This window comes from Aspergillus tanneri (genome assembly GCF_003426965.1).
Source record: "Aspergillus tanneri strain NIH1004 chromosome Unknown AapTan_3_pilon_pilon_pilon, whole genome shotgun sequence".
Lineage (NCBI taxonomy): Eukaryota > Fungi > Ascomycota > Eurotiomycetes > Eurotiales > Aspergillaceae > Aspergillus > Aspergillus tanneri.
The window spans coordinates 4513292-4538237 of record NW_022984630.1 but is presented as its reverse complement, the minus strand read 5'-3'; the positions used below and the strand labels follow the sequence as shown (position 1 = coordinate 4538237).

The window sequence follows — 24946 nt, the reverse complement described above, 5'->3', positions numbered from 1 at the left end:
CAGTCGACAAGATGTCCAGATACCGCCGATAATCAGTTAAACTCTTCGACGGTCGGACGCTCTCATAGAGGCCGCTTCGTGGGCTCGAGGAGTATTGTGTATGCCGCGTGTTGCGGAGGCTCACCCCCTCCTGCCATGTCTTGTACGCCAGCTCACGGAGGCGCTGACGGCACGCAGAGACCAGGGTTGTTTCCTGCGCGTAAGTTGTACACGCCTGCAAACTTTGCGTAGTGATCTACATGCTCGTTACTGGGAACGCCTTAATGGCCGGTCCCAAGTTTAATAAATTAAAGGAAATTGACTGACAGTCCAGATAATACGCAGATTTATGATGGTGTTTGTGTTGGAGTTTCTGGGTTGATGTATGTACATACACTGCGCTGTCCTGTATGTTGTGCTGGGAAAGTCATATGATAGAGAATATTTGTTATATATTCGACTAGTCCCGAATAGGAAATAGACTACGATTGGTAAAAGGTCTTATTTGAATGCTTTGAGCTGGTTGGGCTCGTCTTGATGATTATAATGATTATTCTGATGGATTTTTTTTTGGATTATTCTTCTTGATCTTGTTCTTTCGCTTGTTGATCGCCTTTTTGACCCCTCCTTAATCACATGATCCTTTCCACGTATAACAATATTATTTGACAATATTTGGGATTCGGGATCCGCATGGCGAGAGCGCAGCGCCATCCCTGAATCGCTTCCATTCCTTTAGTGGCTGGTGAAAAAAGAGATGGAGCACGTCGGTGAGCGCATTGGCCGCGCACTCTGATATTGTTATCCTCCCGATCCTTATTAGGTTATCGGGGTGTAGCTGGTATGGTGTTCTTCTGCCACCCATTCCTTGCCCTGAGTGAATGACCAAAACATCATGTAATGCATGTTCCCCGCACATGCACCCGCGGGGTTGGGCACTTCAAATAAATGATACCTGCCATAGTGTGCACTCTCATGTCTTGAAGATATGCCTACAACTAGCAAAAATTACTCCTGGATTACATGAAGATATCTCTACCTTAGGTTATCCTCCGGTCAACTAGTAAATATGCAGTCAGACAAGCCTCTCCGTCGATTCTATCTGCTGACATATCCTCGAACCGCATCGAATCTGCTTTTGAAGATTCTCGCACTCGAGGATCAGCCTAATGTCAAAAGTGGTAGCTACTTCTTCCTTCCCCTGCATGCACTAAGACTCGATCACGGCTCTGAGTCGACCCACATTGAGGCATTAGCACCAGACCAGAAACAGAAAGAGATTAAGTGCATGAAAGGCTGTTTCAGCAGGCTGATCCAACATCTCACCGAGGCCGAAGCAAAAAATCAGCTCACCTTTGTCAAAGAACATACAACGTTTTTGACAGAGCCAGTGGCGAAAACTCGTGCCATAGATGGCCAAAATAGTGTTACTGATGAAATGCCATGGATGTTGGACGAACAAAATGGGCTCACCCAGCCTATGGAAGGACGCTCAGTTCACAATGAAACACTTCTTTCGGACAGCTTCTTGAAGACATGGAAACCTTCCTTTCTCATAAGGCATCCAGCCCTCGCGTTCCCGTCCTACTACCGTGCAGTAGTTCGGATAGGGGGTGAAGATTATGCTAGATCCAGTCGGATGCGAAGATACAATCGGTATATGATGACGCTACGTTGGACGCGCCAGTTATACGATTTTTACGCCGATCATTTTGCGGCTACGGAATCGGCACAAGGATCATGCAATGATTGCAATCTCTGGCCCTTGGTGCTTGACGCGGATGATGTTATCACTCATCCCACAGTCGTAGCCAAGTTCTGCGATCTTGTTGGGCTGGACGCTACCAAGCTGAAGTTCAAGTGGGAAAAGGAGAGGCAGGAGCGGTCACCAAGAGAAAAAGCAATGATGTCCACCATTGACGAGTCCACCGGGGTCAACCCCTCAAAGGCTACTGGATGCGTTGACATTGACAAAGAGGCAGCACGATGGAAGACGGAGTTTGGGGAAGATATTGGCCAGATGATAGACACGTTTGTGCGGGAGGCAATGCCAGACTATATGTTTCTAAGATCGAAGAGACTGCGCCCATAGTGAGATATACGTCCGGGAAAATGGCGGTATGTCACCGACCCAACCCGTAACCTTGACCACAGGAACTACGCACATATGTGGACGGATCCGACCCTACGAAGGATTCTCTCCTATATCTCTTCGAGCTTAGTTTTCTTTCTAATATCAATCAATATCGTCTACGGTTGGTCACTTACACGGTGCCAAAATTCCTGTCCCTTAATTAGAGCAGCAAACGAACCCCGGCTGCGAGCCAAGTATTTGGGTATAGCTATTTAATTTTACGAAACATTGCGATTTTAGTGTAGAAAATAAGATCCTTGGAGTGTCCATACGAACACGTGTATTATACTAATACAAAGTAGTGAATCCTAAATCAGTGTAATAAAAAACGTCTATGTCGGGGGCTGAATCCATAAAGCCTATAGGTTATGTACAAAAAGGAATCGAAGGTGATATGGAAATATATGGATATATGGACCCAGGATCTACTCCTATTCATAGATAGTGGGTGTATTCATCAGATAATAATTAAGGCAATATAGATACCATCAAATACGACCTCTAGTAGGCTTCGTGCGTGTAGCTGACATAGTGTTCTTCTGCCCCTTTTCCCCTGAATTATAGTGATCATGTCGAGAGAAGGAAAGAAAGAGAAAGAGGAGGAGCGTCGCATGTTGTGGTTCTTTGAGAGCCAATAGGCCCGAGAGGTCAAACGGTCTCCTGTCTTTTATATCAATAATTCCCGCCAGAGGTCTGGTCCGGGAGGTCGGGGTATAGAGGAACTGAGGCAACATTAGGTAAACATCCACCAAAATAATATCTAGCTTTCTGTTCGTAGTATAGAAAGGTGAAGCATAGCCATCCTGGCTGTGCTACATTCGGTGCACCAGGATGAACCGTTTTCTGGGAAGACCTTGGATGGCATATTTTGCTACGCTTCCTGAATTTTTCCCCACAATGTAAGAACACGAAGGGCACACGCGCCAAAGACAAGCTTACAAAACCTAGCAAGCTGGATGACCAATGGATTCCTAGAGAGTTGTATAGCGGACCAGCGGCCAGAGGAAGCAGTACGCACAAGATACTGCTGCTAAAGGTTGAAGATGCTAAGGCAGAGGCCGTCGCCGTGGTATACGAGTCGGCCATGTAGTTCAGAAGGCCGATACAAATAAGCTCAAAGCCCATACCGTACGGAATGTTGGCGGCCATTGGTACTAGATAATGGATTGGTCTCTGGGACGCCCATCCCAGTCATCCACACAGTTTTAAAGGCCCGTTATATACGATTACGGGTTCATTTACCAGCCAGAACAATGAGATGTTGCAGAGGGGCCTCCAACACAGTCGAGTTGGAGGCATTCCTCATGAAGTTCCCATGAGGCCTGGCGTTCTTGGGCCCGGCGCAGAAATCCATCATACCATAAAGAGAACGCTCCGGCCATAGTTGCTCCAATTCCCAATAGTTCCATTAGACGTGAGTATTTCTAAGATTTTCGATATCATTAGCAAGGAATAAGTGCCAAAGCAGATATTGTCAAGTTCAGTCTATAAATGTCTTCGACGATAAGCCAGTCTGTTTATTTCATAGCCGGACCACGCACCTTGGAAGATCAAAGGATACGCTTGGAAAAAGAGATAGTAGACCCCATATTCTAAGTGAGAAACGTGCAGCTGAAACTGATTATGAGCTCCGACAGCAGAGTGACTGGTCGTATCAAGACCCTTGTCAATAGATCTCTCATGACAGCCGTATGGGATTCTCGTTCTGGTAGACAAACCATTCATGGACGTGCTGCAGCGCCGAGTAAACAGTGTAAATGCACACGTCTTGGTAGTCTTTTTAGCTCTTGCACAAAAAGCATAAGAGCAATTCTGGCACCAGGAAGCATAATCAGCTACGGCCATGACAAGCTTGCAAAGTTGGCGGTAAATCCATCGCCAGGAATGCAACGACAGGGACTTGGAGTCGATTGAACCCAGGACCCGACCAAAGGCAGTGCACTTTATCAGAAATCCATCAGTCACTGCAGCCAATCTTATTCTCGATAGTGGAGAACTCACCACCGTTGTGAGGGTGATGGCTCACCCCCTTGGAACAGGAGCCGTATAGATATCAGCCATGATCCCACTGACGACGTGATCGACGCTGCAGCTGACACTGCGACAATAAGGCGAGAGAGCAGATGAGTGATCTAGTTCGTGGCCAGGGAGCAAACGATACTGAAGGCCGTGGAAACAAATGGAATGAGCATGACCGATTTCCGTACATAAACTTTACTCAGGGATGCAAATACAATCGGCCCAAAGACATACCCAATCAGAAAGATAGACACCAGCAAAGTCTTTTGCTGCTTGCTCGAAATTCCAAAGTTGGTTGCGATGTAGTCTGCCGCTCGGCTGGGCAGAGACGAGTTCAACGTACTGTTCCCTACCATCATGAGGCCAACAGTAGTGACAAAAATCCTTCGGCCCTGCCACTGGTTAGCTGCAAGCGATTCTACTGGGGCATATGTCCAGTTATAATGGGCCAGTTGGCTGTACACTCAGGGTCCTCCGCCTTGAAGTGGGACAGCCGCTGAGTCGAATCCACCGGGTGTCAGCTGCTTGTCTAGACACTTGAGGTCAGATATTAATGGTTTCAAGGTTAGTCGCTGCCCTATAGCACAGCTCATCGTTAATGCTCTAAAGGATTCGTCTCCCATATAGTCATTGATCGTTAGGTGTACGTACCAGGTCAGATCAAGCTCACTTGTGCAACAATGCGGGGGTCTCTGCCCTTCCAGAGAGATGGATATTTTCGTTGGTTGTTGCCTCCACCGAGTATCTCGGGGATTCAGGGGTATTTGGGCGATTAGAGAGCAGTGAGTAGAAAAGGGGTGACTTCGGCGGGAGTCCGGGATCCGGGGTTGAGGCATATATTCGGAAATAGCACACTGAAGCCAGCTTGAAGCCATGGATATTCCCATAGGATGACCCAAACACAAAATGCGAGTATAGTGTCTGGGTTCGATGAACTTTAACTGATCTTGGAGCTGTTCCTGATAGAATATCCCCTCATTGTGAAACCTAGCCAAGACAAGAACTCCGAGGGCGTTTCCAAAGTCACCAATTCCCGAGGCCTTTTCTTCGCAATCTCCCTTCTAACATAATCGGATTCCACTGTGAGTGAAAAAATCGTCATCGAGCCATTTAATACCTGGTCCGTAGATCGATGCCAACATGATTCTCGATTTTCTCAAAGCCGGCGATTCAGAAAACGCTTTTCAGGAATCCTCAATGCTTACCCGTTCGGCCTATCGCAGCATGAGTGCGACATGAAAGGAGCAATATACGGTTTGTTGGGAACAGCAGTTACCTTCGAAATTGACTACTTTGGCCTACAACTTCTTGCTGCCTTGATGGACAAGGAGCGCGTCGGAGCCCTTTCCCAATCTTTCTTGCGGGGCGCACAGAGCTGGACCAGGGTTGTCTTCGTTCCCACAAAAGGCTTGGGTGTATTTGACGGCTACGATATGATTGAAGACTTACGGCGAAGAAATCCAGATCTCGTGGTTCACGTCACCTATGATCGCTGCATGTTTCGACGTGGTGACCACATACTACTTTTAGCAGACGGCTCCTGGCCTTATGTAGCGTGGTCACGCACCAGCCGATACTATGCTGTAGAGGTATGGGCGAAAATCAACACGAGTATTTCTTACAATGTGACTAAATAATGACATGGAATGATTTTCTGCGTCAAATCATTCTAAACATATAGGTGCAAGGTATCCGTAGGATTACTACACTTTACTAGAGTTGCCGGTAGTGTTTGCTAAGTATAGTTCCATGTAGTACTTAGGGTTTATATAGCACTTTATCACATAGCCTACTACGGCATCCGCCCACAGATGCTGGACTTTTTTTAATTAGTCTTCTTTAGGGCCATAAATAAAACCAGCTTCAGCGAGGGAATTGGAAATCAGTTGCCTGGGCTTTGGATCTAAGGAAGGAAGCCAATTCCATTACGCGTGGCCCATCCCCTGTGTTATCTAAAATAAAGACAGGATCTAATGAAAACTGATAGCTGGTTACTTGTGTCTATGACCATCTATAATTTACCAGGTAGTTAATATTAGGGGATCACTATTGATGCGGGGCATGAAGCCAAGTCCGACCATAACCTTGATTCCAACAACCTCATTTTTTAGCGCTGCACTGCGCCATTTAATCTTGGAATCAGCATGCCTATCCAGTCTCTTCGTTTTCTTTGTTCTTTTTAATTATCCTCATTCGCATTCCCCCAGTCCAGGTCACCACAGGTAGCGCAGCGACTGCGCACAGTAATCCCAAAGTCCAACCAAGGCTTCCACAACCGGGTTCTGTTACCAAGTAACCTTACCAGAGAGACCCAATGAGGCTTCCTGTTGCAAATCCGGTATTCAGAAGCGCATATTCCTGCCTGTAGGCTCCCCGAGGACCGTATATTCCCCGCCCCTTGCTTCTTTGGCTTCAATAGCGTAGCTGACCGCAGATAAGGGTATGGCAATGAAGTTGACGCCAAACCCAATGAAAACAGGGAAGGTACAGAGTAAAACAATCTGGTGGATGCCATCTTGTGTAACCTCTCGAAGAAGCACCAAGGGTGGGAAGCATGGTAGAAAGCCAAGACAGGCAATCCATTTGGGTCCGACCCTGCCATAGCACCAGCCGACGACGGTGAGGCGAAGGAGGGTATGAGCAGTGCGAGGAAGATCAATCCAGCTTCCAAGGAGGTCCAGCCAAAGTGATCATGGACGTGCAAAGGAAGTACGGCATCAAATGTGGAGAAGAGTGTGGATTGCACGAGACAGCCGAGCAGCGCCGTCAGCACGCGGGGCGATGGCAGGAGGCCAGGTAAGCGGAAGCGGACAGTGGACCGTCGATGCACAGGCGATTGTAGGGATAACTGTGGGATATTACTACTAGTAGTATCCTCTATCTCTGAGGGGTATGCACTAGAAGGACCAATCGCAGCGGCATATACATTATCGATGATTGTCCGGTTTTCCGTCCCTGAAGTTTCCCCCTCCTTGCTTTGCCCCTCTTCTGGACTCCCCTGACCCTCCGAGAGCCATTTTCGGGTCTTTTTCTTTTTATCAATCAGTGCCAGTCGAAGAACGACGTCGACGGCAACCAGCCCGAAAGACATTGAATACACAGCGTAAAATCCGGCAGCTGCGTAGACGACCCCTCCCAACAAAGGTGCAACGAGAACAGCCATATTGATTATCATGAAAACATATCCTAGACATTTTCCTATCTCATCTTTGGAAACAGTGCCCACGACCAGGGCGAGTCCTACTGTCCAGAGCACAGCACCAGATATGCCCAACAGTATGCGGCCGACGATGTACACGCTCAAACTTCGTCCTGAGCAGAGCATCAAACTAGCTCCAAGGAGCAGCAGCAGGCTTGCGGCCATGGGTATGGCACGAGAATCGGTCCCGTCGGCAGCCCACCCCGCGATAGCTAGAGTGAACGGAGTTTCGAGGAAGACGAACATGTTTGAATGTCAGGCGAGAACGTATGGGACATAGCAACCAGAACTGCACCATTGATTGCCAAAAAGACTGCAGTCCAATGCTGAACTATACACGGATCAGAAATGAAACAACAATTTGCACTATACACTCAGGAGTAAAGTACCATCATCAGGGGCAACGCCCGCACGACTTGTGAGAGAGAATGGAACAACTGGAACAATCTGCGACATAATATCTAAATACAACCTACTAGGCAAGAGGGCATTCTCGAAGGTCAAACATACACTAACATTCAAAAAAACATAGGTGAAAGTCGCAAGGCTGACAACGGCAATAATATACCATTTAGAGGAACGGAACTTAAGAAAAATTGTGAGCATTTGGTGGCTAATAAAAGACATGGCTAGATACTCGGAAACAGATGAGGGATATCTGCTATTTTATGTAGATGCAGACTCCAAACCCTAGTCATCACATCCTACATATTAGCAAGTACATCACTCCCTGCTACAAGTTATAGGTGGAGATGCTAACCAGAAGCTAATGGTAATAAAAACTTTCAGAATGCATCGGCTTCTGTAGTTTGATTAGCTAGTGATATGCGATTATACAGACGAGTAAATGGCGGTTAGCCAGCAGGGGAGATGTGTTATAGCCAAGCTCAGGATCTTAACTATTCCACTGGACCAAAAGACCACTAGATCAGATATTCCTGAGCACCTTATATAGTAGCGCACTGTAATGTTAGGTGACGCACCCACACCTAACAAGATGTATGTTACGTGGAGCAAGACCATGGAATCCGTAATCTAGTCTATCATTGCTAAATGAATCAAGAGCTTCAAATAAGAAGTTCTGTCATTCAGTAGCTATAAGTTCTGAGACACAGTCCCCGTTACCGTAAAGCATGTGATAATCCAGAAAATGCTTCCAACAACATATGTCCTTCACAGTCGACAATCAAAGATAGAAACTTAAAAGGTTATACCGGGAATATCGACTTGAACTCATGCTTTTTAAGGCTTAATTCGTGCTAAGACAATGGAAAGTTAAATAACGGGCGCAAGCCTGAGGCCGCCTTATATGAGCTTGTTCATCTTGATTTCAACCTGGAGAGCGGGGAAAGATTCACCAGCCAGGTTCCTGTCACCCTCATAGACTTTAAGTCAGGTCTCATTGCGGGCTGCAAGTCTCGCCTCGCCGGGGGTGTCCTTCCAGGGCTGGATAAGTGTTCTGGACATTATTAATGTTTCAAAATCGTAGTGGTTGACTCTTCGTTTTCAAGGCAATGCTTATTCTGAACCTGACGAGAAGAAGGAAAACATAGTAGACAAGGTCAATTTTATAGTACTACTGATATCATCCGCGTCCTACTCAGGGCTGTCTTCAACACTCCAAGAACATAATCCCGACGCTTTTTCGTCTTTGGCCGGCTGACCACTTATCCACTGTATGTTCCCCCAGAGCGATCTAATCTTTACACACGGGGGTGAATTCACTACTGATGGTGTATTGAAAGAGGAAAGATTGGTCAATTACTACCTACATAGATAAGTCATCTGCATTAGCAATTCTTGTATATCAGCTAAATAAAATCAAAAAAGACACATGTGGTTGATTACTGGGTAAGCATGCATTTATAGTTTGGTAAAATAGCCAAACGCTCAAAATAGTGCACACCGTAAGCTAACATTGAGTTACTAGTGCGGGGAATGCGCTATGATCTGATCACACTGGAGAAATAAAAGATCTACAATTAATACGTGTCAGCATCTGCACAATATATCGGTTACGCAAAGCATGTTGGTGTAATGAAAGCATGGGAGTGAGGTTCATTTAACAATACCCAGCAGTCAAAAGAACTTATTAAATGGATTAATAATCTTGCTGAGCGCAGCTTATTAGGTCTGAATCAATGTTGCGAGAATTTGTGTTATGATTACTTGCTCAGGGAAAGGAATGGTGGGCGGGAGAGCACTATTAGCTGCACGCCAGTAGCCTACTTAGGATTACCTATCACAGTAATAACAATCAACTGATTCAACCACCGTAGCCAACGTGCTGTCTCTCACCAACTTCAACTATTTAAAGGAATGGGAATAATTCGAGAGGATGACGCTGAGCGCTCTCCAAGGAGCAGGGGATATCGGATCCCGAATCCCGATGTTGAGGAAATTACTGGAAATAAACCTGGAACATGCTGGCCAAACCATATTTTGAAGAAGCAAGATGATAAGCTTGTTTCAGTCTACAAAACTAAGATTGGTACTTCACGCAAAAAGGCTGATTCTGCCTCCAGTTACTCGCTATACTTCGAGCTTATGGTAGAAAGGCAACGAATATGAGATTGAACCTAGAGACATGTTCAATATGGATGAGAAAAGTTTCCTTATTGGGGTACTATTAAAAGGTAATAGAATCGTCGAAAACTATTCTTACTGTTTTACTGATTGATATCTCCTTTATATTAAAGAAATAGCCATGTTACAAAGCGGGGTTTCTTCTGACTGTATTGGCCAAGCTATATAAGGCTATGTCAATTCAAAATATTAACAGCGCGTGGAATTCTGTTGGTTTGCGCCCTTGGAATCCAGAGATCGTTTTGATACGCCCTACCAAGAAAGAAGAAGGACCTTCTTCTAATGAGACCTCCCACTCTGTCTTAAAGGCAGAAGACTCCCTCCGCATTGAGAAGCTTTTTAAGCAAGTTGTTTCTAATGTTTACGACCCACATGTCCGGAAATAGAATGATCAATAGTACCTATTTTCACGGAGAATATCCTGGTCAAACAAAGAAGCGACAGCGTGGGAACCATGTACAGCTTCAGCTTCATCCTCTAGAAGATGGAAATGCAATCTTATATATCCCGAAGAAGATTCAACAAGCACCTGATCTTCAATCAGAAAAGGAATAAGCTGCACGCCTTGCTAAAGCTGATAAAGAGAAGGATATGATACGCCGGCAGCAAGAGAAGGAAGAGAAATGACTCTTGGTTGAAGAACGAAAGAGAATAAGGGCTTTTAATAGGAGTACGCGGATGCAGGAAGCGAAGAAAAGAGATGGCAAAAGAATGTTGCAAAACAAGATTCTGTACAGCTTCAAAACGATATAAAGTAGGCGAATGAAGGTAATAAGAAGGCTACAGAGCCTACTGCAGAAAAGAAAAAGGAAGATATTTATCTGAAAAGTGAGGGAATAATACAGGAGGCATCTGTTATTGTAAATAGGCGAGGAAAGCAAATACAGCTTCCCTAGCGATTCAAAGATACGAAAAATTAGCTATGCAGCTTATCTATATCTAGTATTTTATTCCGCCAAAGAAACCAATCATTTTATTATTTTATTGTGGCTGTACACTTCATCTCTACTCCGAGGTTGAACGGGAAATGCGTTCGTCAGGTGATAGCGTTCATCGGGTGGTTGGGTACGGTACTTTAAGATAGTTACTGTATGGTGGTGGGGCACTCTGTAAGAACCGGATTTTCGGGGGGAATTTAAGCGATGACCACATCTTGGGCAATAAAGTTTCTACTTGGCCAAATATGGCATCTCATAGCCTTAATTAATCTGCATCATATCGTATCCACTTGTGGCTTTCCCATGACTGATTCGTCAGTTCTTGAACTTAGCCTTAGCAGATGCATGTGAACCGCTATTTTCTGTGGCTGTGCATAGAATACGAGGGTAGGTAGGCTGAGCTAATTTCATACCCGAACATATTTATATGAATGGGTGGAGGACATGCACTGACGTTTGAATTATTTTCTTCATTGCTCGGCCAGTATTTCAACAGATATTTTAACTTACCATTGTGTGTTAAATAACATGGCCTACCCGAATCCTTACGATCAGCCACACCGTATGCATCCCTTTTCCACTAAATCCCCACTACCAAAAAAAAAAAAAAAAGGAAAAGGCGCTTCTAACAATGGGTAGAAGCTCCATATCAATATCAACCTCAGGGAGGCCATCCTCCTGGCTATCCCCCATATAACCAGCAGCCGGGTCCATATCCTCCTTTCCAGGGATACCAGCCACATGGGTACCCCCCTCAAGGAGCTCCCGGCCAAGGAATGCCTCCCCAGCAACATCCACAATACAATATGCCACCAAACCCCCCTCCTTTTCCCCCACAACAGGCTCCAGGTCAACAATGGCCTCAGGCAGTATACCCCCCGCAGCATACTGCAGGACAATATCCCCCACAAGCCTACAACAATTATCCGCCCCAAGCCCCAGCCCCGGTACCCCTTTCTCTAGGATATGATCCATTTCAGAAAGCACCCGGTGATGCGAGCAGAGAGGCTGATGCTCTGCGTAAGGCCATGAAAGGCTGGGGCACCGATGAAGCCGCTTTGATTTCCGTCCTTACCAAACCAGATCCGCTGCAGATGGCGCTAATCCGACATACATACACGGAGCGGATTGGACGGAATCTAGAAAAGGACCTCAGATCAGAGACCTCTGGAAGCTTTGAAGATGTACTGGTGTCCTTAGCACTAGGACCACTGGGATCAGATGTGACTCATTTACGGAAATCGTTGGCCGGGATGGGGACAAACGAAAAGTTGCTCGATGACATTCTCATTGGTCGGTCGAATGCGGACTTGAACGCCATCAAGAAGGCCTATACAGACAAGTATCAGAAATCATTGACAGACGATATCAAAGGTGATTTATCGGGAAAGACGGAGAGGTTTTTTGTTATGCTACTTGACGCGAGGAGGCCAGAAAACTCAGCGTATTTTGACTCACAGTCAGTCGATGCCGATGTGCGGGAACTCCACCGTGCTATGGAGGGACAAGTGGGAACAGATGAAGTTGCTGTGTCGGCTGTTTTTCTCGGGGCCTCCGATGCCAAGCTGTGTGCCATCAGTCGGGTATACGAAGAACGCTATCACATCGGCTTGGACAAAGTGCTGGACAAGGAGTTCTCGGGCCATCTACATAATGCTCTCGTTTCTATTCTACGGAGGGCACGAGATCCCTTTCAGTATGATGTGGAGATGCTGGCAAGCTGCTGTACCGAATCCTCATGTGATACGGATAGGTTGATATACTGGATGGTGAGACTGCATTGGGATCCCATGCGTTTCCAAGCAGTCAAGCAGGCGTTAATGCAGCAACGGCGGCTGAATTGCGGGACAGTTCTGAAGAAGTTCTACACTGGGGACTTTTTAAAGACCATGCTAAGTCTGTGGGAGCAACGGTGATGTTGCTTGGTCACATTTTCCCACATTCCCCTTTGCTTCGTTGATAGAATTAATTCCCTTTTTGAAAAATGAAGTATGACATAGTGTTAGGCAAGTCTAGAAACTTGCAATCAATAAGTATGATAGCGAGCTTGATAATTATAGAGGTAAAGTGATTGAACTGGGTTGCTAGGTTCTGTTCCCCACCATGATCAAACCTAAAACATAAAACTGAAAACGGTGACTGCCTCCAGTTGTTATCGACTTACCATATTCGGTATGGTCACGTGGTCTCACTTAGTCACCCATCTAGATAAGTCAGCTCGCCCGAGCCCTTGAATTGAAGAGAATTGTGCCTTGCGAACACCAGTTCCCCTGTTGCTATAGCTTCAACTTTAGGTCCAGGTCAAGCATTGCCTGTAGATGGGGTGGGGATGGCTATTTTATCCGAGCTCAGTAAAGGATTTGCTCGGCGGACAGATTCCGCACGGATGCTACGAGATTCGCTTCGGCATCCCGATGGTACCGATGTTTAAGAGGCACTGGTTCCACCGCGTAGCAAAATTGCCAAGACAGACCAACTTGCGAATTATGGGATCATTAATAATCTTATTTATTCTGACTAATGCTGATGGATCAGTCTGATAACTACCTCAGAATATGGAGCTAGCAGATTTCCGTTATAACTGTTGGTTGAGCTTGGCGATGGACCCAGTTCAATAGTCTATCTAGCTGCGCGGCCATCTCATATATAAATAATGATTCCTTTACTTCACTCCCTTGAAAAAATCATTGTACTCTGTGCTTTCCACTCATAAGGAAGATGTTTGCTTCCACGCTTACTTTTGTGGTTCTCCTACTAGGAGCAGTTGAGGCTTGGAAACAGCACGGTTCATCTCCACAATATGACTTCGTCATTGTTGGCGGGGGTACCAGTGGATTAGTTGTCGCCAACAGACTTTCGGAAATGAGAGACATTAGTGTGGCCGTCATCGAAGCTGGAGATTCGGTTTTCAGCAATTTCAATGTTTCCGATGTTATGGGATATAGTCGGGCCTTTGGAACCGAGATTGACTGGGCATACGAGACCGAGAATCAGACATATGCCGGAGGTTTGAAGCAGACCATGCGTGCCGGAAAGGCGATTGGTGGTACAAGTACGATCAATGGTACGTTGTGCTGAATCTCTGGATGTCAAGCTTTCACTAATTCCGACCCTGCAGGCATGTCCTACACACGAGCCCAAAATGTGCAAATTGATTCTTGGGAGTTGGCCGGAAACAAAGGTTGGAATTGGAGGAGTCTTTTACCGTACTACAAAAGGTCGGAAGGATTCCAGATACCCACTAAGGATCAAATTGTACATGGTGCCAGTTACGATATCAGCTATCATGGAACCAATGGCCCATTGAAAGTTGGTTGGCCTGCAGCGATGACCAACAGCAGCGCTCTCACTGCACTAAACGAAACTATGCAAAAACTCGGCATCTCTTATAATGCTGATATTAATGGTGGAAAAATGGTCGGATTCACAGTCCATCCCGATACCATCGATAGAGAGGCCAACGTCCGTCAAGATGCTGCCAGGGCTTACTACTGGCCCTATGAATCCCGGACAAATCTCAAGATCATCTCAAATACTCATGCGACCAAGATAATCTGGGCCAACGACTCCTACGGTGAGGCTGTCGCAATTGGAGTCGAGGTGTCTGGCCTTAATGGAGTGGAGGAGATCTACGCTTCAAAAGAGGTCATCCTGTCCGCTGGCGCTTTGAAATCGCCCGTCCTCCTAGAACTTTCTGGTGTTGGAAACCCCGAAATTCTCCGGAAACACGGGATTTCTCCCAAGATCAACCTTCCTACTGTTGGCGAGAACTTGCAAGATCAGACCAACAATGGCCTCACATGGGAAGGAAAGGATTTCTGGACTGGTCTACCAGCCTTCTCTGCTCTACCATCGGTCGACCAGCTATATGGCAACGACGTCTCCGCCTATGCCTCCGCTATCAACTCCAGCCTTGCCGATTATGCAAAGTCCGTGTCTAAGGCATCAAACGGTGCGGTAAAGGAAGCCGATCTCTTGGTTGCTTTCCAAATACAGTACGATACAATCTTCAAGTCACAAGTTCCATTTGCAGAGATTGTCTTTGTTCCTTCTGGAGACTCATTTGCCAGCGAATACTGGCATCTCCTTCCTTTCTCGAGAGGTAGCATCCACATAAGATCTTCAAACGCCTCACAGCCGCCTGCCATCAATCCGAACTATTTCATGTTTGAGCAAGATCTCCGTGCTCAGACAGATGTGGCTCAGTATATTCGCAAAGCATATGGTATTGCTCCTCTTGCTGATCTTGTCGGGGATGAGCTTGAACCAGGCCTAGGTCTTATTCCTGAGAACGCGCCACCCTCTACTTGGGAAAACTGGGTCAAGTCACAGTGTGAGTTTTTTTTTTTTTTTTTTGCCTCCCTTCTGACAACTGAAGGCATGACGTATTTGCTAAACTCCTTCTAGATAGATCTAACTTCCACCCCGTTGGCACTGCCAGTATGCTTCCTTGGGAAAAAGGGGGCGTTGTTAACCCTGAGCTAAAAGTCTACGGTAGCAAGAATGTAAGAGTGGTTGATGCTTCCATCTTGCCATTCCAAGTCAGTGGCCACTTAACGAGCACTCTCTACGCTGTCGCAGAAAGGGCGTCTGATCTGATTAAGGAAAACTATATGCCCTAGAGGACATTACACAATAGCAAATGTAAGAGGAGTTGTCGATTGAAACCTTTCATTACCTGCTGCCACCCATTCGCAATATGGTTGTTCTCAGTTATTCGAGGATATCTTGAAAAAAATTCTCATTATGTATAATAATCAGATAGAACCAGGGATATAAATTTGGTAACCAGCAGAAATATAAGTAATCCAGGAGGGGACGCTTGTTGTAGTCAACGACGATATACCCCCCGAGCTGCGGAACAACTAGCAGCGGCGTCCGACAGTCAGAGGCCTTGGAGTCTTAATCAATATCATCCCTCTCAAGTAGCCGCTTTACTACGGCCTCGCGCCTTTTGTCGAGTAGCATATCTCAGCGAAGTTGAAGATAATCGAGTTGAAAGTTCACCTCGACGATCTCTTTCGCGAGCAACTGCCTGATAGTCTCCACGTCCTCATCGCAGAATGGAGCAGCAGGTCCGGCTGTAGTCATCCTTGAAGATAGGGTTCACACTGTCCTTCGTAGGTAGCAGCTTTACAATTTCCTCGGGCTTGTCCATAGCAGCTAAAATCAGCCGTATCACCATAAATGGTAGCCTTTTGAATATCAGATCCTTCTCGCAGGAGCTGTTGAGCCATTACACTTGCCCATGGGAAGTAAAGCAAGGGTATATAATTCTGATAACTTTATAATTAAAGTGCTGCTTCGATGTCTTAACTATGCTAGCTGCCAAAGTACTTGTCGAGCAGCAGATTGTGTTCCTCAACGAGGTAGCATATACAGATCTATATCTCCGATTCATAATGATCGGTTTCTTCTTTCCCGCATAATTTCTTCCTCGGATAGTTCTTCCACCAAAGCCATCGGGCCTTGGCATCGTTGGCATCGTCCTTGTAGATAGTTCGAATCTGGATCTCCCCACTAGCCTCATATACGTCGTACCGTCTCCGTGCAAATGATTTGCGGGACCCAGCTTTTCGAGACATTTGCGGGGCGCCTTGTTGGTTTTTCAATTGTTGCCTCGGTCGCCACCAGGGCTAGATAACAACCAGCAATTATAGGATCAACCGTATAATCCTCATGAATCTCCATCTTCACACAATAATGCTTCTGCTGGCTAGGTGTGACCGATTTTCCTCGATGCAGCTCAATCATGATAGACATGGAACGCCGGTCCGGTCAACCACCCATTCCAAGAAGATTGGCTGGATATACGTGATGCACGCCTGCCGTTCTGGAGACATGGTCCGCTGGAAAACACAGTGTAGGTCAGCTACAGTGTCTTTGCCGATGGAATCAAGGGGCACGTTCTTCAGTGAATTAATGACCTGCTCCTTCTCTCGGTTTGGCTCTGCTGCTTGGGACATATCATGGGCCCATCGATCAAAGGCATATACTAGGACCAAAAATCGGGCATAATGATTAATGGCCTCCGGGTTTTGCGGGAGATCCAATGTATCCTGCAGCTCGACCATGTGCCAGCGAGGCTGGTCATCCAGCACCTCGGTTTGAATCAAATTGGGTAGCCACCAGTCAGAGGGCTTTCTCTAGCTGTGTGTTGGCATCCACGATTACCTGGAGAAAGAATTCATTGACAGCATCTTGGAGTACTTTCTTAGAGTCTCCGCGAGGATCTTTCCTCGGCCAGCCTTCAACCAAATCCAAACCAGCTCTGGATGCCTTTTATTATTTACCTGAGAAGTTGTACAGAGAGCGCAACTCCTTTCAGGGAAGCTAGGAGGGCAAAGCGTTCCTTCCTGATTTTATTTGTCTCGGGTGTAAATTTAGTGTCTCATATAGTATACACGTAGAAAAGATGCCAAATCGATGACTTGAACCCATCATTTATCTAATAAATCAAAGATATCCATATTCCTCACCATGCAGTTAGATTCAGATTGACACCCTAATTCAGATCGCACATCCTGTACATCTAGGTGGCCCCGCATAGTCGTGATAATTCTAGCTGCTGCCTCACATGGCGTAGAATGAGCTCTAGGCTGCTGAACGTCAAGGGTGTTAGGTGTAACAGGATCGACAGCGACTGGTTGATCTGCACTGGACGCTTGGGTATTGGGAAAGTTCACATGTCTATTAGCAACTGGATTTAACGGAGATGGGCTAAGTCTTCTACCAACACCCGTCTCACGCAATGCGTCGTTCGCCTCGCGGTTAACATTTTGTGTTAAAGGTAGGTGCGAGGTTACGAACGCTGGAGCAGTTGCTGAAGAGCAACTGAGTGAATCAGGGTTTGTTGTAAGTGATTCCAAGTATTCTTGAATCTCCTTTTCTGTCACACCGCGGCGTCTTAACAGCGACCGGAGGAGAGCATTCTCCGCCGCGACTTTTCTTCCTGCCGCTTGAACTTCGCGTGTCGCCTCTACCCCGAGGCTTTCAAACTTCCGCAATCGCTGTTCAAGATCTCGGACGTATTCTTTACGCCGCGCGCGAGAACGCCGCTGGTTGTCACGGACTCGTGTGGATGGCGCAAGATTATCAGCCTGAAATAGCATAGTCAGCAAAGGCTCTACCCTAACAGCATGTCTTCAGTGTGTCAGCTTACTAACCTTTGTAATTATGTTGCAGCTATATGTGTCCTTGGTATTCATGTCTGTCAGGAGCAAAGCACGAAACAGACCACATTACGGAGCTAATATCCTGCATAAGACATCCGTTCAATTGACATCCATTTAATTTAGCATGAACTGGTTTCTTATGGTTCCGTGAAGTCAGCAGGCCATTCCAGGACACAGAGAGTCCTAGAGTTGTTAAGCCAGTTGAATTCACATAAAGTCAGGGAGATAGGGAATCCAGTCATGATAACGCAATTCGGAAATATTTTAATCCGACAAGCCAGCCAAATTATCAGCTAGCTTTTTCTGGAAAGATCCGACATTAATTCATCTTTGAATTCCATTCCTTCCATTCTACCTTGTCCAATCATCGTCTAGCAGTGACACACTGAGATATCTTGGCATTGCCTCCGTTATGGGCTGTTTTATAAGCAGGTGTGGATGACTTGTTGTTAGAATTGGAGGTGTAATTCTATATAGGATTAAATATTCTCTAATTCGTTGTGATGTGTGTTGTCATTGGCCCTCACTTTTTGAGCCAAGGCTTATATAGCCAGGTCACTTTATTACTGCACATGATGTTCCAATATAGAATAGCGCTATTCTGACATTTGTGCAGATCAACGCACCATACCTGAAAACCTGTAACAATATTAGATGGATCCTTTCCTAAGACTACCGTTGGTATTTCAAGTCAAGTGCAGCTACTTGCTCGAGGCTAGCTCCGCGACGGCATCAGCATGCAGAATGGTATAGGTTATCCCAGCCGAAAGTACCGTCCCTTCATTCTCAATGCTGACACAGCGGATGACTGGGTCAACGGTTTAGAGTTAACATCCGTCCTGGATATCGCTGAGAATAACTTGCGGAATACAAGTGAGAGATTGAAAATCCTGGTACTGTACGGTAGTCTACGCAGAGGGTCATACTCACGGCTTGTGGCATTCGAAGCTTGCTGTATTCTCTTCCGACTAGGCTGTGATATGCGAGTTTTTGAACTTGAAGGACTACCGGCGAAGAACGATACGGGCCATAACCATCCCAAGGGTGCTGGAGCTCCGTGAGCTCAGCAAGTGGAGTGATGGGCATATCGGTAAAACCGCATGGCAATCTGGTTAGTGATCTCTTTTCCTTAATTATGTCAATACATCATGCGGTGAATACTTACATCCACTTTGGCCTTCGGATGATGCTAGAATGCGGTTTTCGAGAATCAGATTGACTGGATTCCTCTGAGTACCGGAAGCATCCGTCCGACACAAGACCAGACACTTGCAATTGCCCAGGTGTGTGGTGGATCACAATCATTCAATGCGGTCAACTCCTTGCGTATTCTTGGCCGGTAGATGCGGATGTTTACCATTCCGAATCAATCCTCGGTTCCCAAGGCATATAAGCACTTTCCAGATGAAGGCCAACCGTCCGATCAGAGACTTATCCCCAGTAGTAACCGAGACCGTCTGGTGGATTGCATGGAGGAATTTGTGAAATATACTATCCTGATGCGACCTCACCTAGCTCTTTTCCGAGATCGCTTCAGCGAATGGAGGAGAAGAGCGGCAGAGGCGAAAAAGAACATACATATATCTAGATAAGATAACGATTGTCCATATGTACATACCGGTTTTCATCAAACGATAAATGGAGCGTGTGTGATGGCATGCCCTTGCAATGTCATACCGTATCTTTCTGTAATAGAAGTTTTTAACTCCATCCCTTTTTCACTTGTGCTACCACGAGAATAATCCAGTTTAACTGCTTAAATATAGGATTCAGGCTGGAGGCAAGTGGTAAGTACACGAGCTACTACCAACTAGTCATCGTTTACTTCATCCAGGCTGACGCGTCATACTCATCCATAAATTCTGTGTATTCTGGCCCTGCCGTGGCCCAGCCTTTAATTCCCCCTTCAAGTACCAGGCTCTTCAGTGTTGTCTCCTGCTGTGCTTCGAGGTAGTCTGCAAACCAGCATGCCGCGCGTGTTCCACGGCCTCTTGACGATCCTACATATGATCAGAAATCAGCACTCGCACTTTTCCTCGAAGCCCAGGAACGAGAAACGAACCGCAGTACCAAATCACATGTTCCACTTTGCTGTTTACTAAAAGATAATAAATTGTTGGAATAGCTAAGTATAGACTCTGAGCAGGGAGATTCAACGATCCTCGGATTGTGCCACCCTAGTATGGGTGTCAGCTGACAATGATCTCTAAATCTGCAACATGCCAATATACCTCGAAATCAGTGCGCCGCAAATCTACGAGGACAAAGTCCTTTCCGGTTTGTTTACCTGCCTGAAACCACTGTAATAGCTCCTGACGAGATAGAAAGGGCGCGACACTTCTTGGAACAGGATACATTGCATGCCATGGAAGTTGAGTTGAAGACATCTTTAGTGAAATATGTTTCGATTGACAGTGTTTGAGGAGTCTGCTGTTTAAAGTTGCTGGCCCTACTCTTATTTTGCCCTGAAAATGATGGTTACGTTACTGTAGAGATGTGATGAATCAGGTGCTGTGCTGACTGGCAGGTGGTTCTGGATGTCACTTCCACGTTCTGATTGGAGGAAGTGGTGCTGTTAAATAATTAGGAGGCAGCTCTGGTTCGGCGAATTTAAGAAATCTGTTTCGTCGGCTGTTCTTTATTGTCAAATAGTATGGTTGTACGTAGCCAGGATCATGTGACAAAAGAGGGGTCAAAAGGTTCTGAGCATCACGCAACCAACATAATAACAACAAGAATAATCAATACGAATAAATCAATCAGTCCAAGCACTGCATGCGTACTTGATTTCTAGAGAGCTTGACGGCTTTGCCTTGTTTTAGTGCACACCCTGAGCAGCCTGAGCTGACTGAGCAGGGAGCCAGGGACTGAGCATAAGGATGAGTGGCCTGAGTAAGATAGCCCTTAACAAAATACACCACACTAGTTTTATCAGTGAACCATCTTCCTCCGTAACCACTTTTCTGTCTCTTCAACCCCCAAATAGCCCTCACGTCTGGTCCAACTTGCGCCCTAGTGGTCTTTCCAGCTCCCGTTGGGTTATATTGTGAGCCACAACATGCTGTAGGACTTCATACTTAGTTTAAAGGTGGATATGATAATTTGGGATGTATCAAACACTTTTCCCCAATATAAATCTGTAGTTTGGGCTACAATTTGGAAAGTTACTATTTCGAGGTGATTGACGAATTTGTAAATGTTTTGTGAAAATTGCAGAGGGCAAGCCAAACACTGCAAACAAATGCATAAATTTGTGAATAATGGTTACATACAAATATAAGGTAATTACACGTAACGTCCATTATCTCGGGCTGAATAAAAATCAAAATAGTCAGGATAACAGCTAGTTATCTTATTATTTGCCATTCATTTTAGGAGCCGTTTACTCATTCTGTGATATGTTGCGTGGCGATTTATTCAGGGAGTGCCAATTAAATTGTTCCTATTTAATTACCATCTAACCGTGAGATTCATTCCTCGACAAAACCGATCATCCCACCGGAGTAGTTTCCAGACTCAGGTCCTGTCCTTCCCCAGGTTGTCTAGGAACTGCCTGACCGCAGCCACTAAGGCGTGCCAATCTGCGGTAAATTGTCAGGTAGTATTCTCATCTGTGAGAATGATCGCGACAACATTCATTGGTGATTGAACAAGATTAATTGCCCAGAGATATAGAATCACAAGGGAAACGTCCTCTTGAAACCTCATCCCCTGTTTAGCTCTCTAGATATTCACAACGAGGGAGTTCCTTATCATGAACCCGAGGGGTTGGGCAATGCGGCCGCAGGTTGGGCAGTGCGGCACAGGTTTTTCGCAAGGCTTGAGGCGGCTCAAGCGAGCTCTCCACACACATATAAGTAGGCAAAATATGTGTAGTTTAGGAAATCAGACCTTTATTACCTCAATTCAGGTAGTCATATTATGAATACTATTGGTTGAACAAAATACGACCAATTTCATAAACACCACTATGGCTACATGCCCACTCTCACCGCCTTCTGGCAGTCAAACAGTGCAAACAAACAAATGACATCACCGCCAGCCTTCAACCGATTCATTCTCCGAGTTCTCACCGTAGGCACAACAAGTGGATAAGCGCTCCATGTGATATATGGCGCAGGAAATCAGCTGGAAAGATCAACTATTGAAGCCCTCTCGATTACAGTAACTGTTTAGAAGAAACAGCCAGCTTGTCATGTACAGAGACGGCACATCTCACCCACGCTGCAACAATGACATCCTTCCGAAATGTCTTCATCACCGAGTTCGGCAATGGATTGAGCATGTCCGTCTTGCGTGCCCTCTGTGAAGGGCATTTGGTTAGGGGATGTCCCCTCTTAACATTGCCATCCCCGCCTTTAACACATTCTTTCGGTAAACATGGCATGGGGTAGCCGAATAGGCGACGGAGAGCGTGATCTCTCGACCCATGTTCTATAATAGTAACCGCGCTCTCGGCAGAGGACTAGACAGGGCTATGCATGCAAATCGGGAGTGGTCCGGTCGAGGAAGGAGCCGGTACAGTTGTATAAACGAAGCCAGATCAACTTTGTCCGGTGTCTGCAATGAGAATACACGTCGACGTGGTCATGATTGCCGAGAGCACCTGTTCCCCCCTCCACCTGGCCACGTTCAAATCGCGACTGAATATTTCGGCTTCAATGGCGGCAACATCAACATACGCAAGGGCATATACCGGAACCCGGATCCCGCGCCCCTCACTCTGGGATGGAAAGGCCCGCTCGCTGGGCGAGGGATGCACCGCAGTCTAGCAAGATGACGCCGTGGTGATGCCGATAAAGTACGACGCCCAGGCAGAGCTCGTCAGTCAGCCCGAGAAGTACCGCATCAAAGTACCTGAGGGACTCAATCACCAGCGGGTCACGGCGTTGTTGTGTTGCTGGAGCACGGCCTATGCTATGGCGGCGCACATGGCAGAGCTAGCCAAGGGCCAGAGGGTCTTTATCCACGGGTTTATTTGGTGCCGTCTGCTGTAGTCTGATGATCCTTTGCGGCTTGTCGAAACGAGCGGGCTCTACCCAACGAGACAGTAGCTATTAGGTTTGGTATATAGAGATTGCTATCTGGATCTGAGAGTGCAATATTATATGCTTTTTCTATTGGTGCCTTTGCAATTCCATCTACAATCCGGTACAAGCTTTGGAAGTGTCGTATAGCCAGGAATTGAAAATTTTCCTTCTGGGGAACCGTGTCACCAGGCCAATTCGTAACTCAGTTGGTTCGCGAATGCCCAATATACGTAATGGATCAGCACAGGATGTACTAGTAGGTACTGGATTTCAAGTGTATCAGTTTAGTAGCACTGCAGATGTTGCCACTGCCGTCAGGCTATAAGACTGATACGGGCTGTGGGAAATGAACGTCAGAAGGCCATTGGGTCGCAAAAAATTCGACTCAGCAGTTCCACTGACTGATTCTCGAGGAAGTTAACTGCCCTATCGGTGCAACGATGAACTGCAGATAAAAATTGCAACGTTCATTCCACCCATGCCTCAGGGTTACGTAACAACAAAGGAATAACTATTAACCTGGTGAGAAATATCATCTACTGTTTTGTAGACGTATTGGCATTTCCAGCGTAAGGGGGTGGAGGAACTTGATCAGCGTTTTGGCCTTCGTGGATGCATGGGATTGCCTGCTGCGGGATTTGCTTCCTTCCTCTCCGTCTGACCCAAAAGAAGTAGTACAATGCCAAGGAGATCAAACCCACACCCGCAGCGACCCCAATGCCAATGCCAACCTTCTCACGGGTACGTAGCCAGTCTCGTGGCAAGCTCAACGAACTCGTTGGTACAGGCACAATGTCAGACTCTGAAGCCCGGAACCGGATCTGAATGGGGGTGGCCTGGACATAGTCCTGTGTACGCCGAGTTGAGATAGTCTCATCGCTGTATGTAATAGTCACAGGCGTTTCAAGACGCGATAAGCAAAATGTTTTGTCAATGAGACGATAGCCACTATAGGTGGAGTTAGACCGGGGCAGGTAATGGAACAAAAAGCGTACTGACCCAGGACAACAGAAATTTGTCGTCTCCTGACGCTGTTTCGATGTTGGAAGTGGGTAGGCATGGTAGGCCGACGGGCACATGCCCGGACTGTAATACACAGCGTCGCCCCAATTTGGCGGACAGCATTCCCTGCTCAGGGACCCTTGCGCACAGCCAGCTTCAAGCCGAGGAACTCCATAAGGAGCCAGGGTTCGCACATCAATACACGACGTTGGAGGCACGAAAGGCGTGGTGAGTGCCCCGGCCGGGGCCGCTGTGGTGTCTGGTGCGAGGTTGCCCACGTATCCATATGCGCTGGGGGACACAACAATAGCCGTCAAGAGGTATCTGGAGAGCTTGTTAGTTGACAGCATTTTCTCTCACTGTACGAGGAGGGAGGGAAGAGACTTTACGGCGGTATAATCTGCGCGTTCATGCCTTTTAAATTTAGTGGGTACGACGCACTTCCTCCAAGAAATCCGAGTTAAAGAAAGAACACGCTCAGTCTAGGCGTGAACGTTTAGGGTAAAGGGACTGAATATCATCTCGTATTGATAACCTATTATTATGATGCGCAGGCTTGTGGGGCGCGACAGGGCAACAGGTACATGGCGCAGCATCACGGTCGGAAAAATATTTGGAAGAGGAGTTTGTTTCGTCCTCGTGCGCAGGGAACTGATCTTAGTCGGTTACAATATCGTAGAAGGAATAAAAGATACACGCAGAAGTAGACCTTGGTCTATCGGCGCTGACCTCAGAGAAGCAACGGAGAATGGTAATAATTAAAGAAAACACAAAGTAGCCAAGCGTTGAATGTCATTAAAAATCCGCTACGAATTTGTTCAACCAGCAGCACCACGACAGAGACCACCAGGGAAGCATGCATTATATGACTGAAAGGTCATAAG

At 46.4% G+C, this 24946-nt stretch overlaps 9 protein-coding genes across 9 annotated transcripts; 5 read left to right on the top strand and 4 right to left on the bottom strand.

The window, feature by feature from the left end:
- Positions 1-1048: 1048 nt before the first annotated feature.
- ATNIH1004_005278 (uncharacterized protein) lies at positions 1049-2071 on the top strand (the record flags this gene model as incomplete). Its single annotated transcript, XM_033569932.1, has 1 exon — positions 1049-2071. The coding sequence occupies one exon, from the start codon at positions 1049-1051 to the stop codon at positions 2069-2071; it is 1023 nt and encodes a 340-aa protein (XP_033428738.1).
- Positions 2072-5272: 3201 nt separating this feature from the next.
- ATNIH1004_005277 (uncharacterized protein) lies at positions 5273-5769 on the top strand (the record flags this gene model as incomplete). The annotated part of the gene is made up of 2 exons (XM_033569931.1): positions 5273-5360; positions 5405-5769. The coding sequence occupies 2 exons, from the start codon at positions 5273-5275 to the stop codon at positions 5767-5769; spliced, it is 453 nt and encodes a 150-aa protein (XP_033428737.1).
- Positions 5770-6311: 542 nt separating this feature from the next.
- Positions 6312-7577, bottom strand: ATNIH1004_005276 (uncharacterized protein; the record flags this gene model as incomplete). Its single annotated transcript, XM_033569930.1, has 1 exon — positions 6312-7577. The coding sequence occupies one exon, from the start codon at positions 7575-7577 to the stop codon at positions 6312-6314; it is 1266 nt and encodes a 421-aa protein (XP_033428736.1).
- A 3806-nt stretch (positions 7578-11383) lies between these two features.
- Positions 11384-12771, top strand: ATNIH1004_005275 (uncharacterized protein; the record flags this gene model as incomplete). Its single annotated transcript, XM_033569929.1, has 2 exons — positions 11384-11417; positions 11495-12771. 2 exons carry the CDS (start codon positions 11384-11386, stop codon positions 12769-12771), a joined length of 1311 nt encoding a protein of 436 aa, XP_033428735.1.
- An 802-nt stretch (positions 12772-13573) lies between these two features.
- ATNIH1004_005274 (GMC family oxidoreductase) lies at positions 13574-15477 on the top strand (the record flags this gene model as incomplete). The annotated part of the gene is made up of 3 exons (XM_033569928.1): positions 13574-13919; positions 13974-15188; positions 15263-15477. The coding sequence occupies 3 exons, from the start codon at positions 13574-13576 to the stop codon at positions 15475-15477; spliced, it is 1776 nt and encodes a 591-aa protein (XP_033428734.1).
- Positions 15478-16239: 762 nt separating this feature from the next.
- ATNIH1004_005273 (bZIP transcription factor) lies at positions 16240-18063 on the bottom strand (the record flags this gene model as incomplete). The annotated part of the gene is made up of 4 exons (XM_033569927.1): positions 16240-16491; positions 16624-17001; positions 17335-17955; positions 18022-18063. 4 exons carry the CDS (start codon positions 18061-18063, stop codon positions 16240-16242), a joined length of 1293 nt encoding a protein of 430 aa, XP_033428733.1.
- A 704-nt stretch (positions 18064-18767) lies between these two features.
- On the top strand, positions 18768-19091 carry ATNIH1004_005272 (uncharacterized protein; the record flags this gene model as incomplete). Its single annotated transcript, XM_033569926.1, has 1 exon — positions 18768-19091. One exon carries the CDS (start codon positions 18768-18770, stop codon positions 19089-19091), a length of 324 nt encoding a protein of 107 aa, XP_033428732.1.
- A 760-nt stretch (positions 19092-19851) lies between these two features.
- Positions 19852-20417, bottom strand: ATNIH1004_005271 (putative arsenate reductase (Arc2); the record flags this gene model as incomplete). Its single annotated transcript, XM_033569925.1, has 3 exons — positions 19852-20030; positions 20093-20207; positions 20262-20417. The coding sequence occupies 3 exons, from the start codon at positions 20415-20417 to the stop codon at positions 19852-19854; spliced, it is 450 nt and encodes a 149-aa protein (XP_033428731.1).
- Positions 20418-23596: 3179 nt separating this feature from the next.
- ATNIH1004_005270 (uncharacterized protein) lies at positions 23597-24412 on the bottom strand (the record flags this gene model as incomplete). Its single annotated transcript, XM_033569924.1, has 2 exons — positions 23597-24008; positions 24060-24412. 2 exons carry the CDS (start codon positions 24410-24412, stop codon positions 23597-23599), a joined length of 765 nt encoding a protein of 254 aa, XP_033428730.1.
- Positions 24413-24946: the final 534 nt, after the last annotated feature.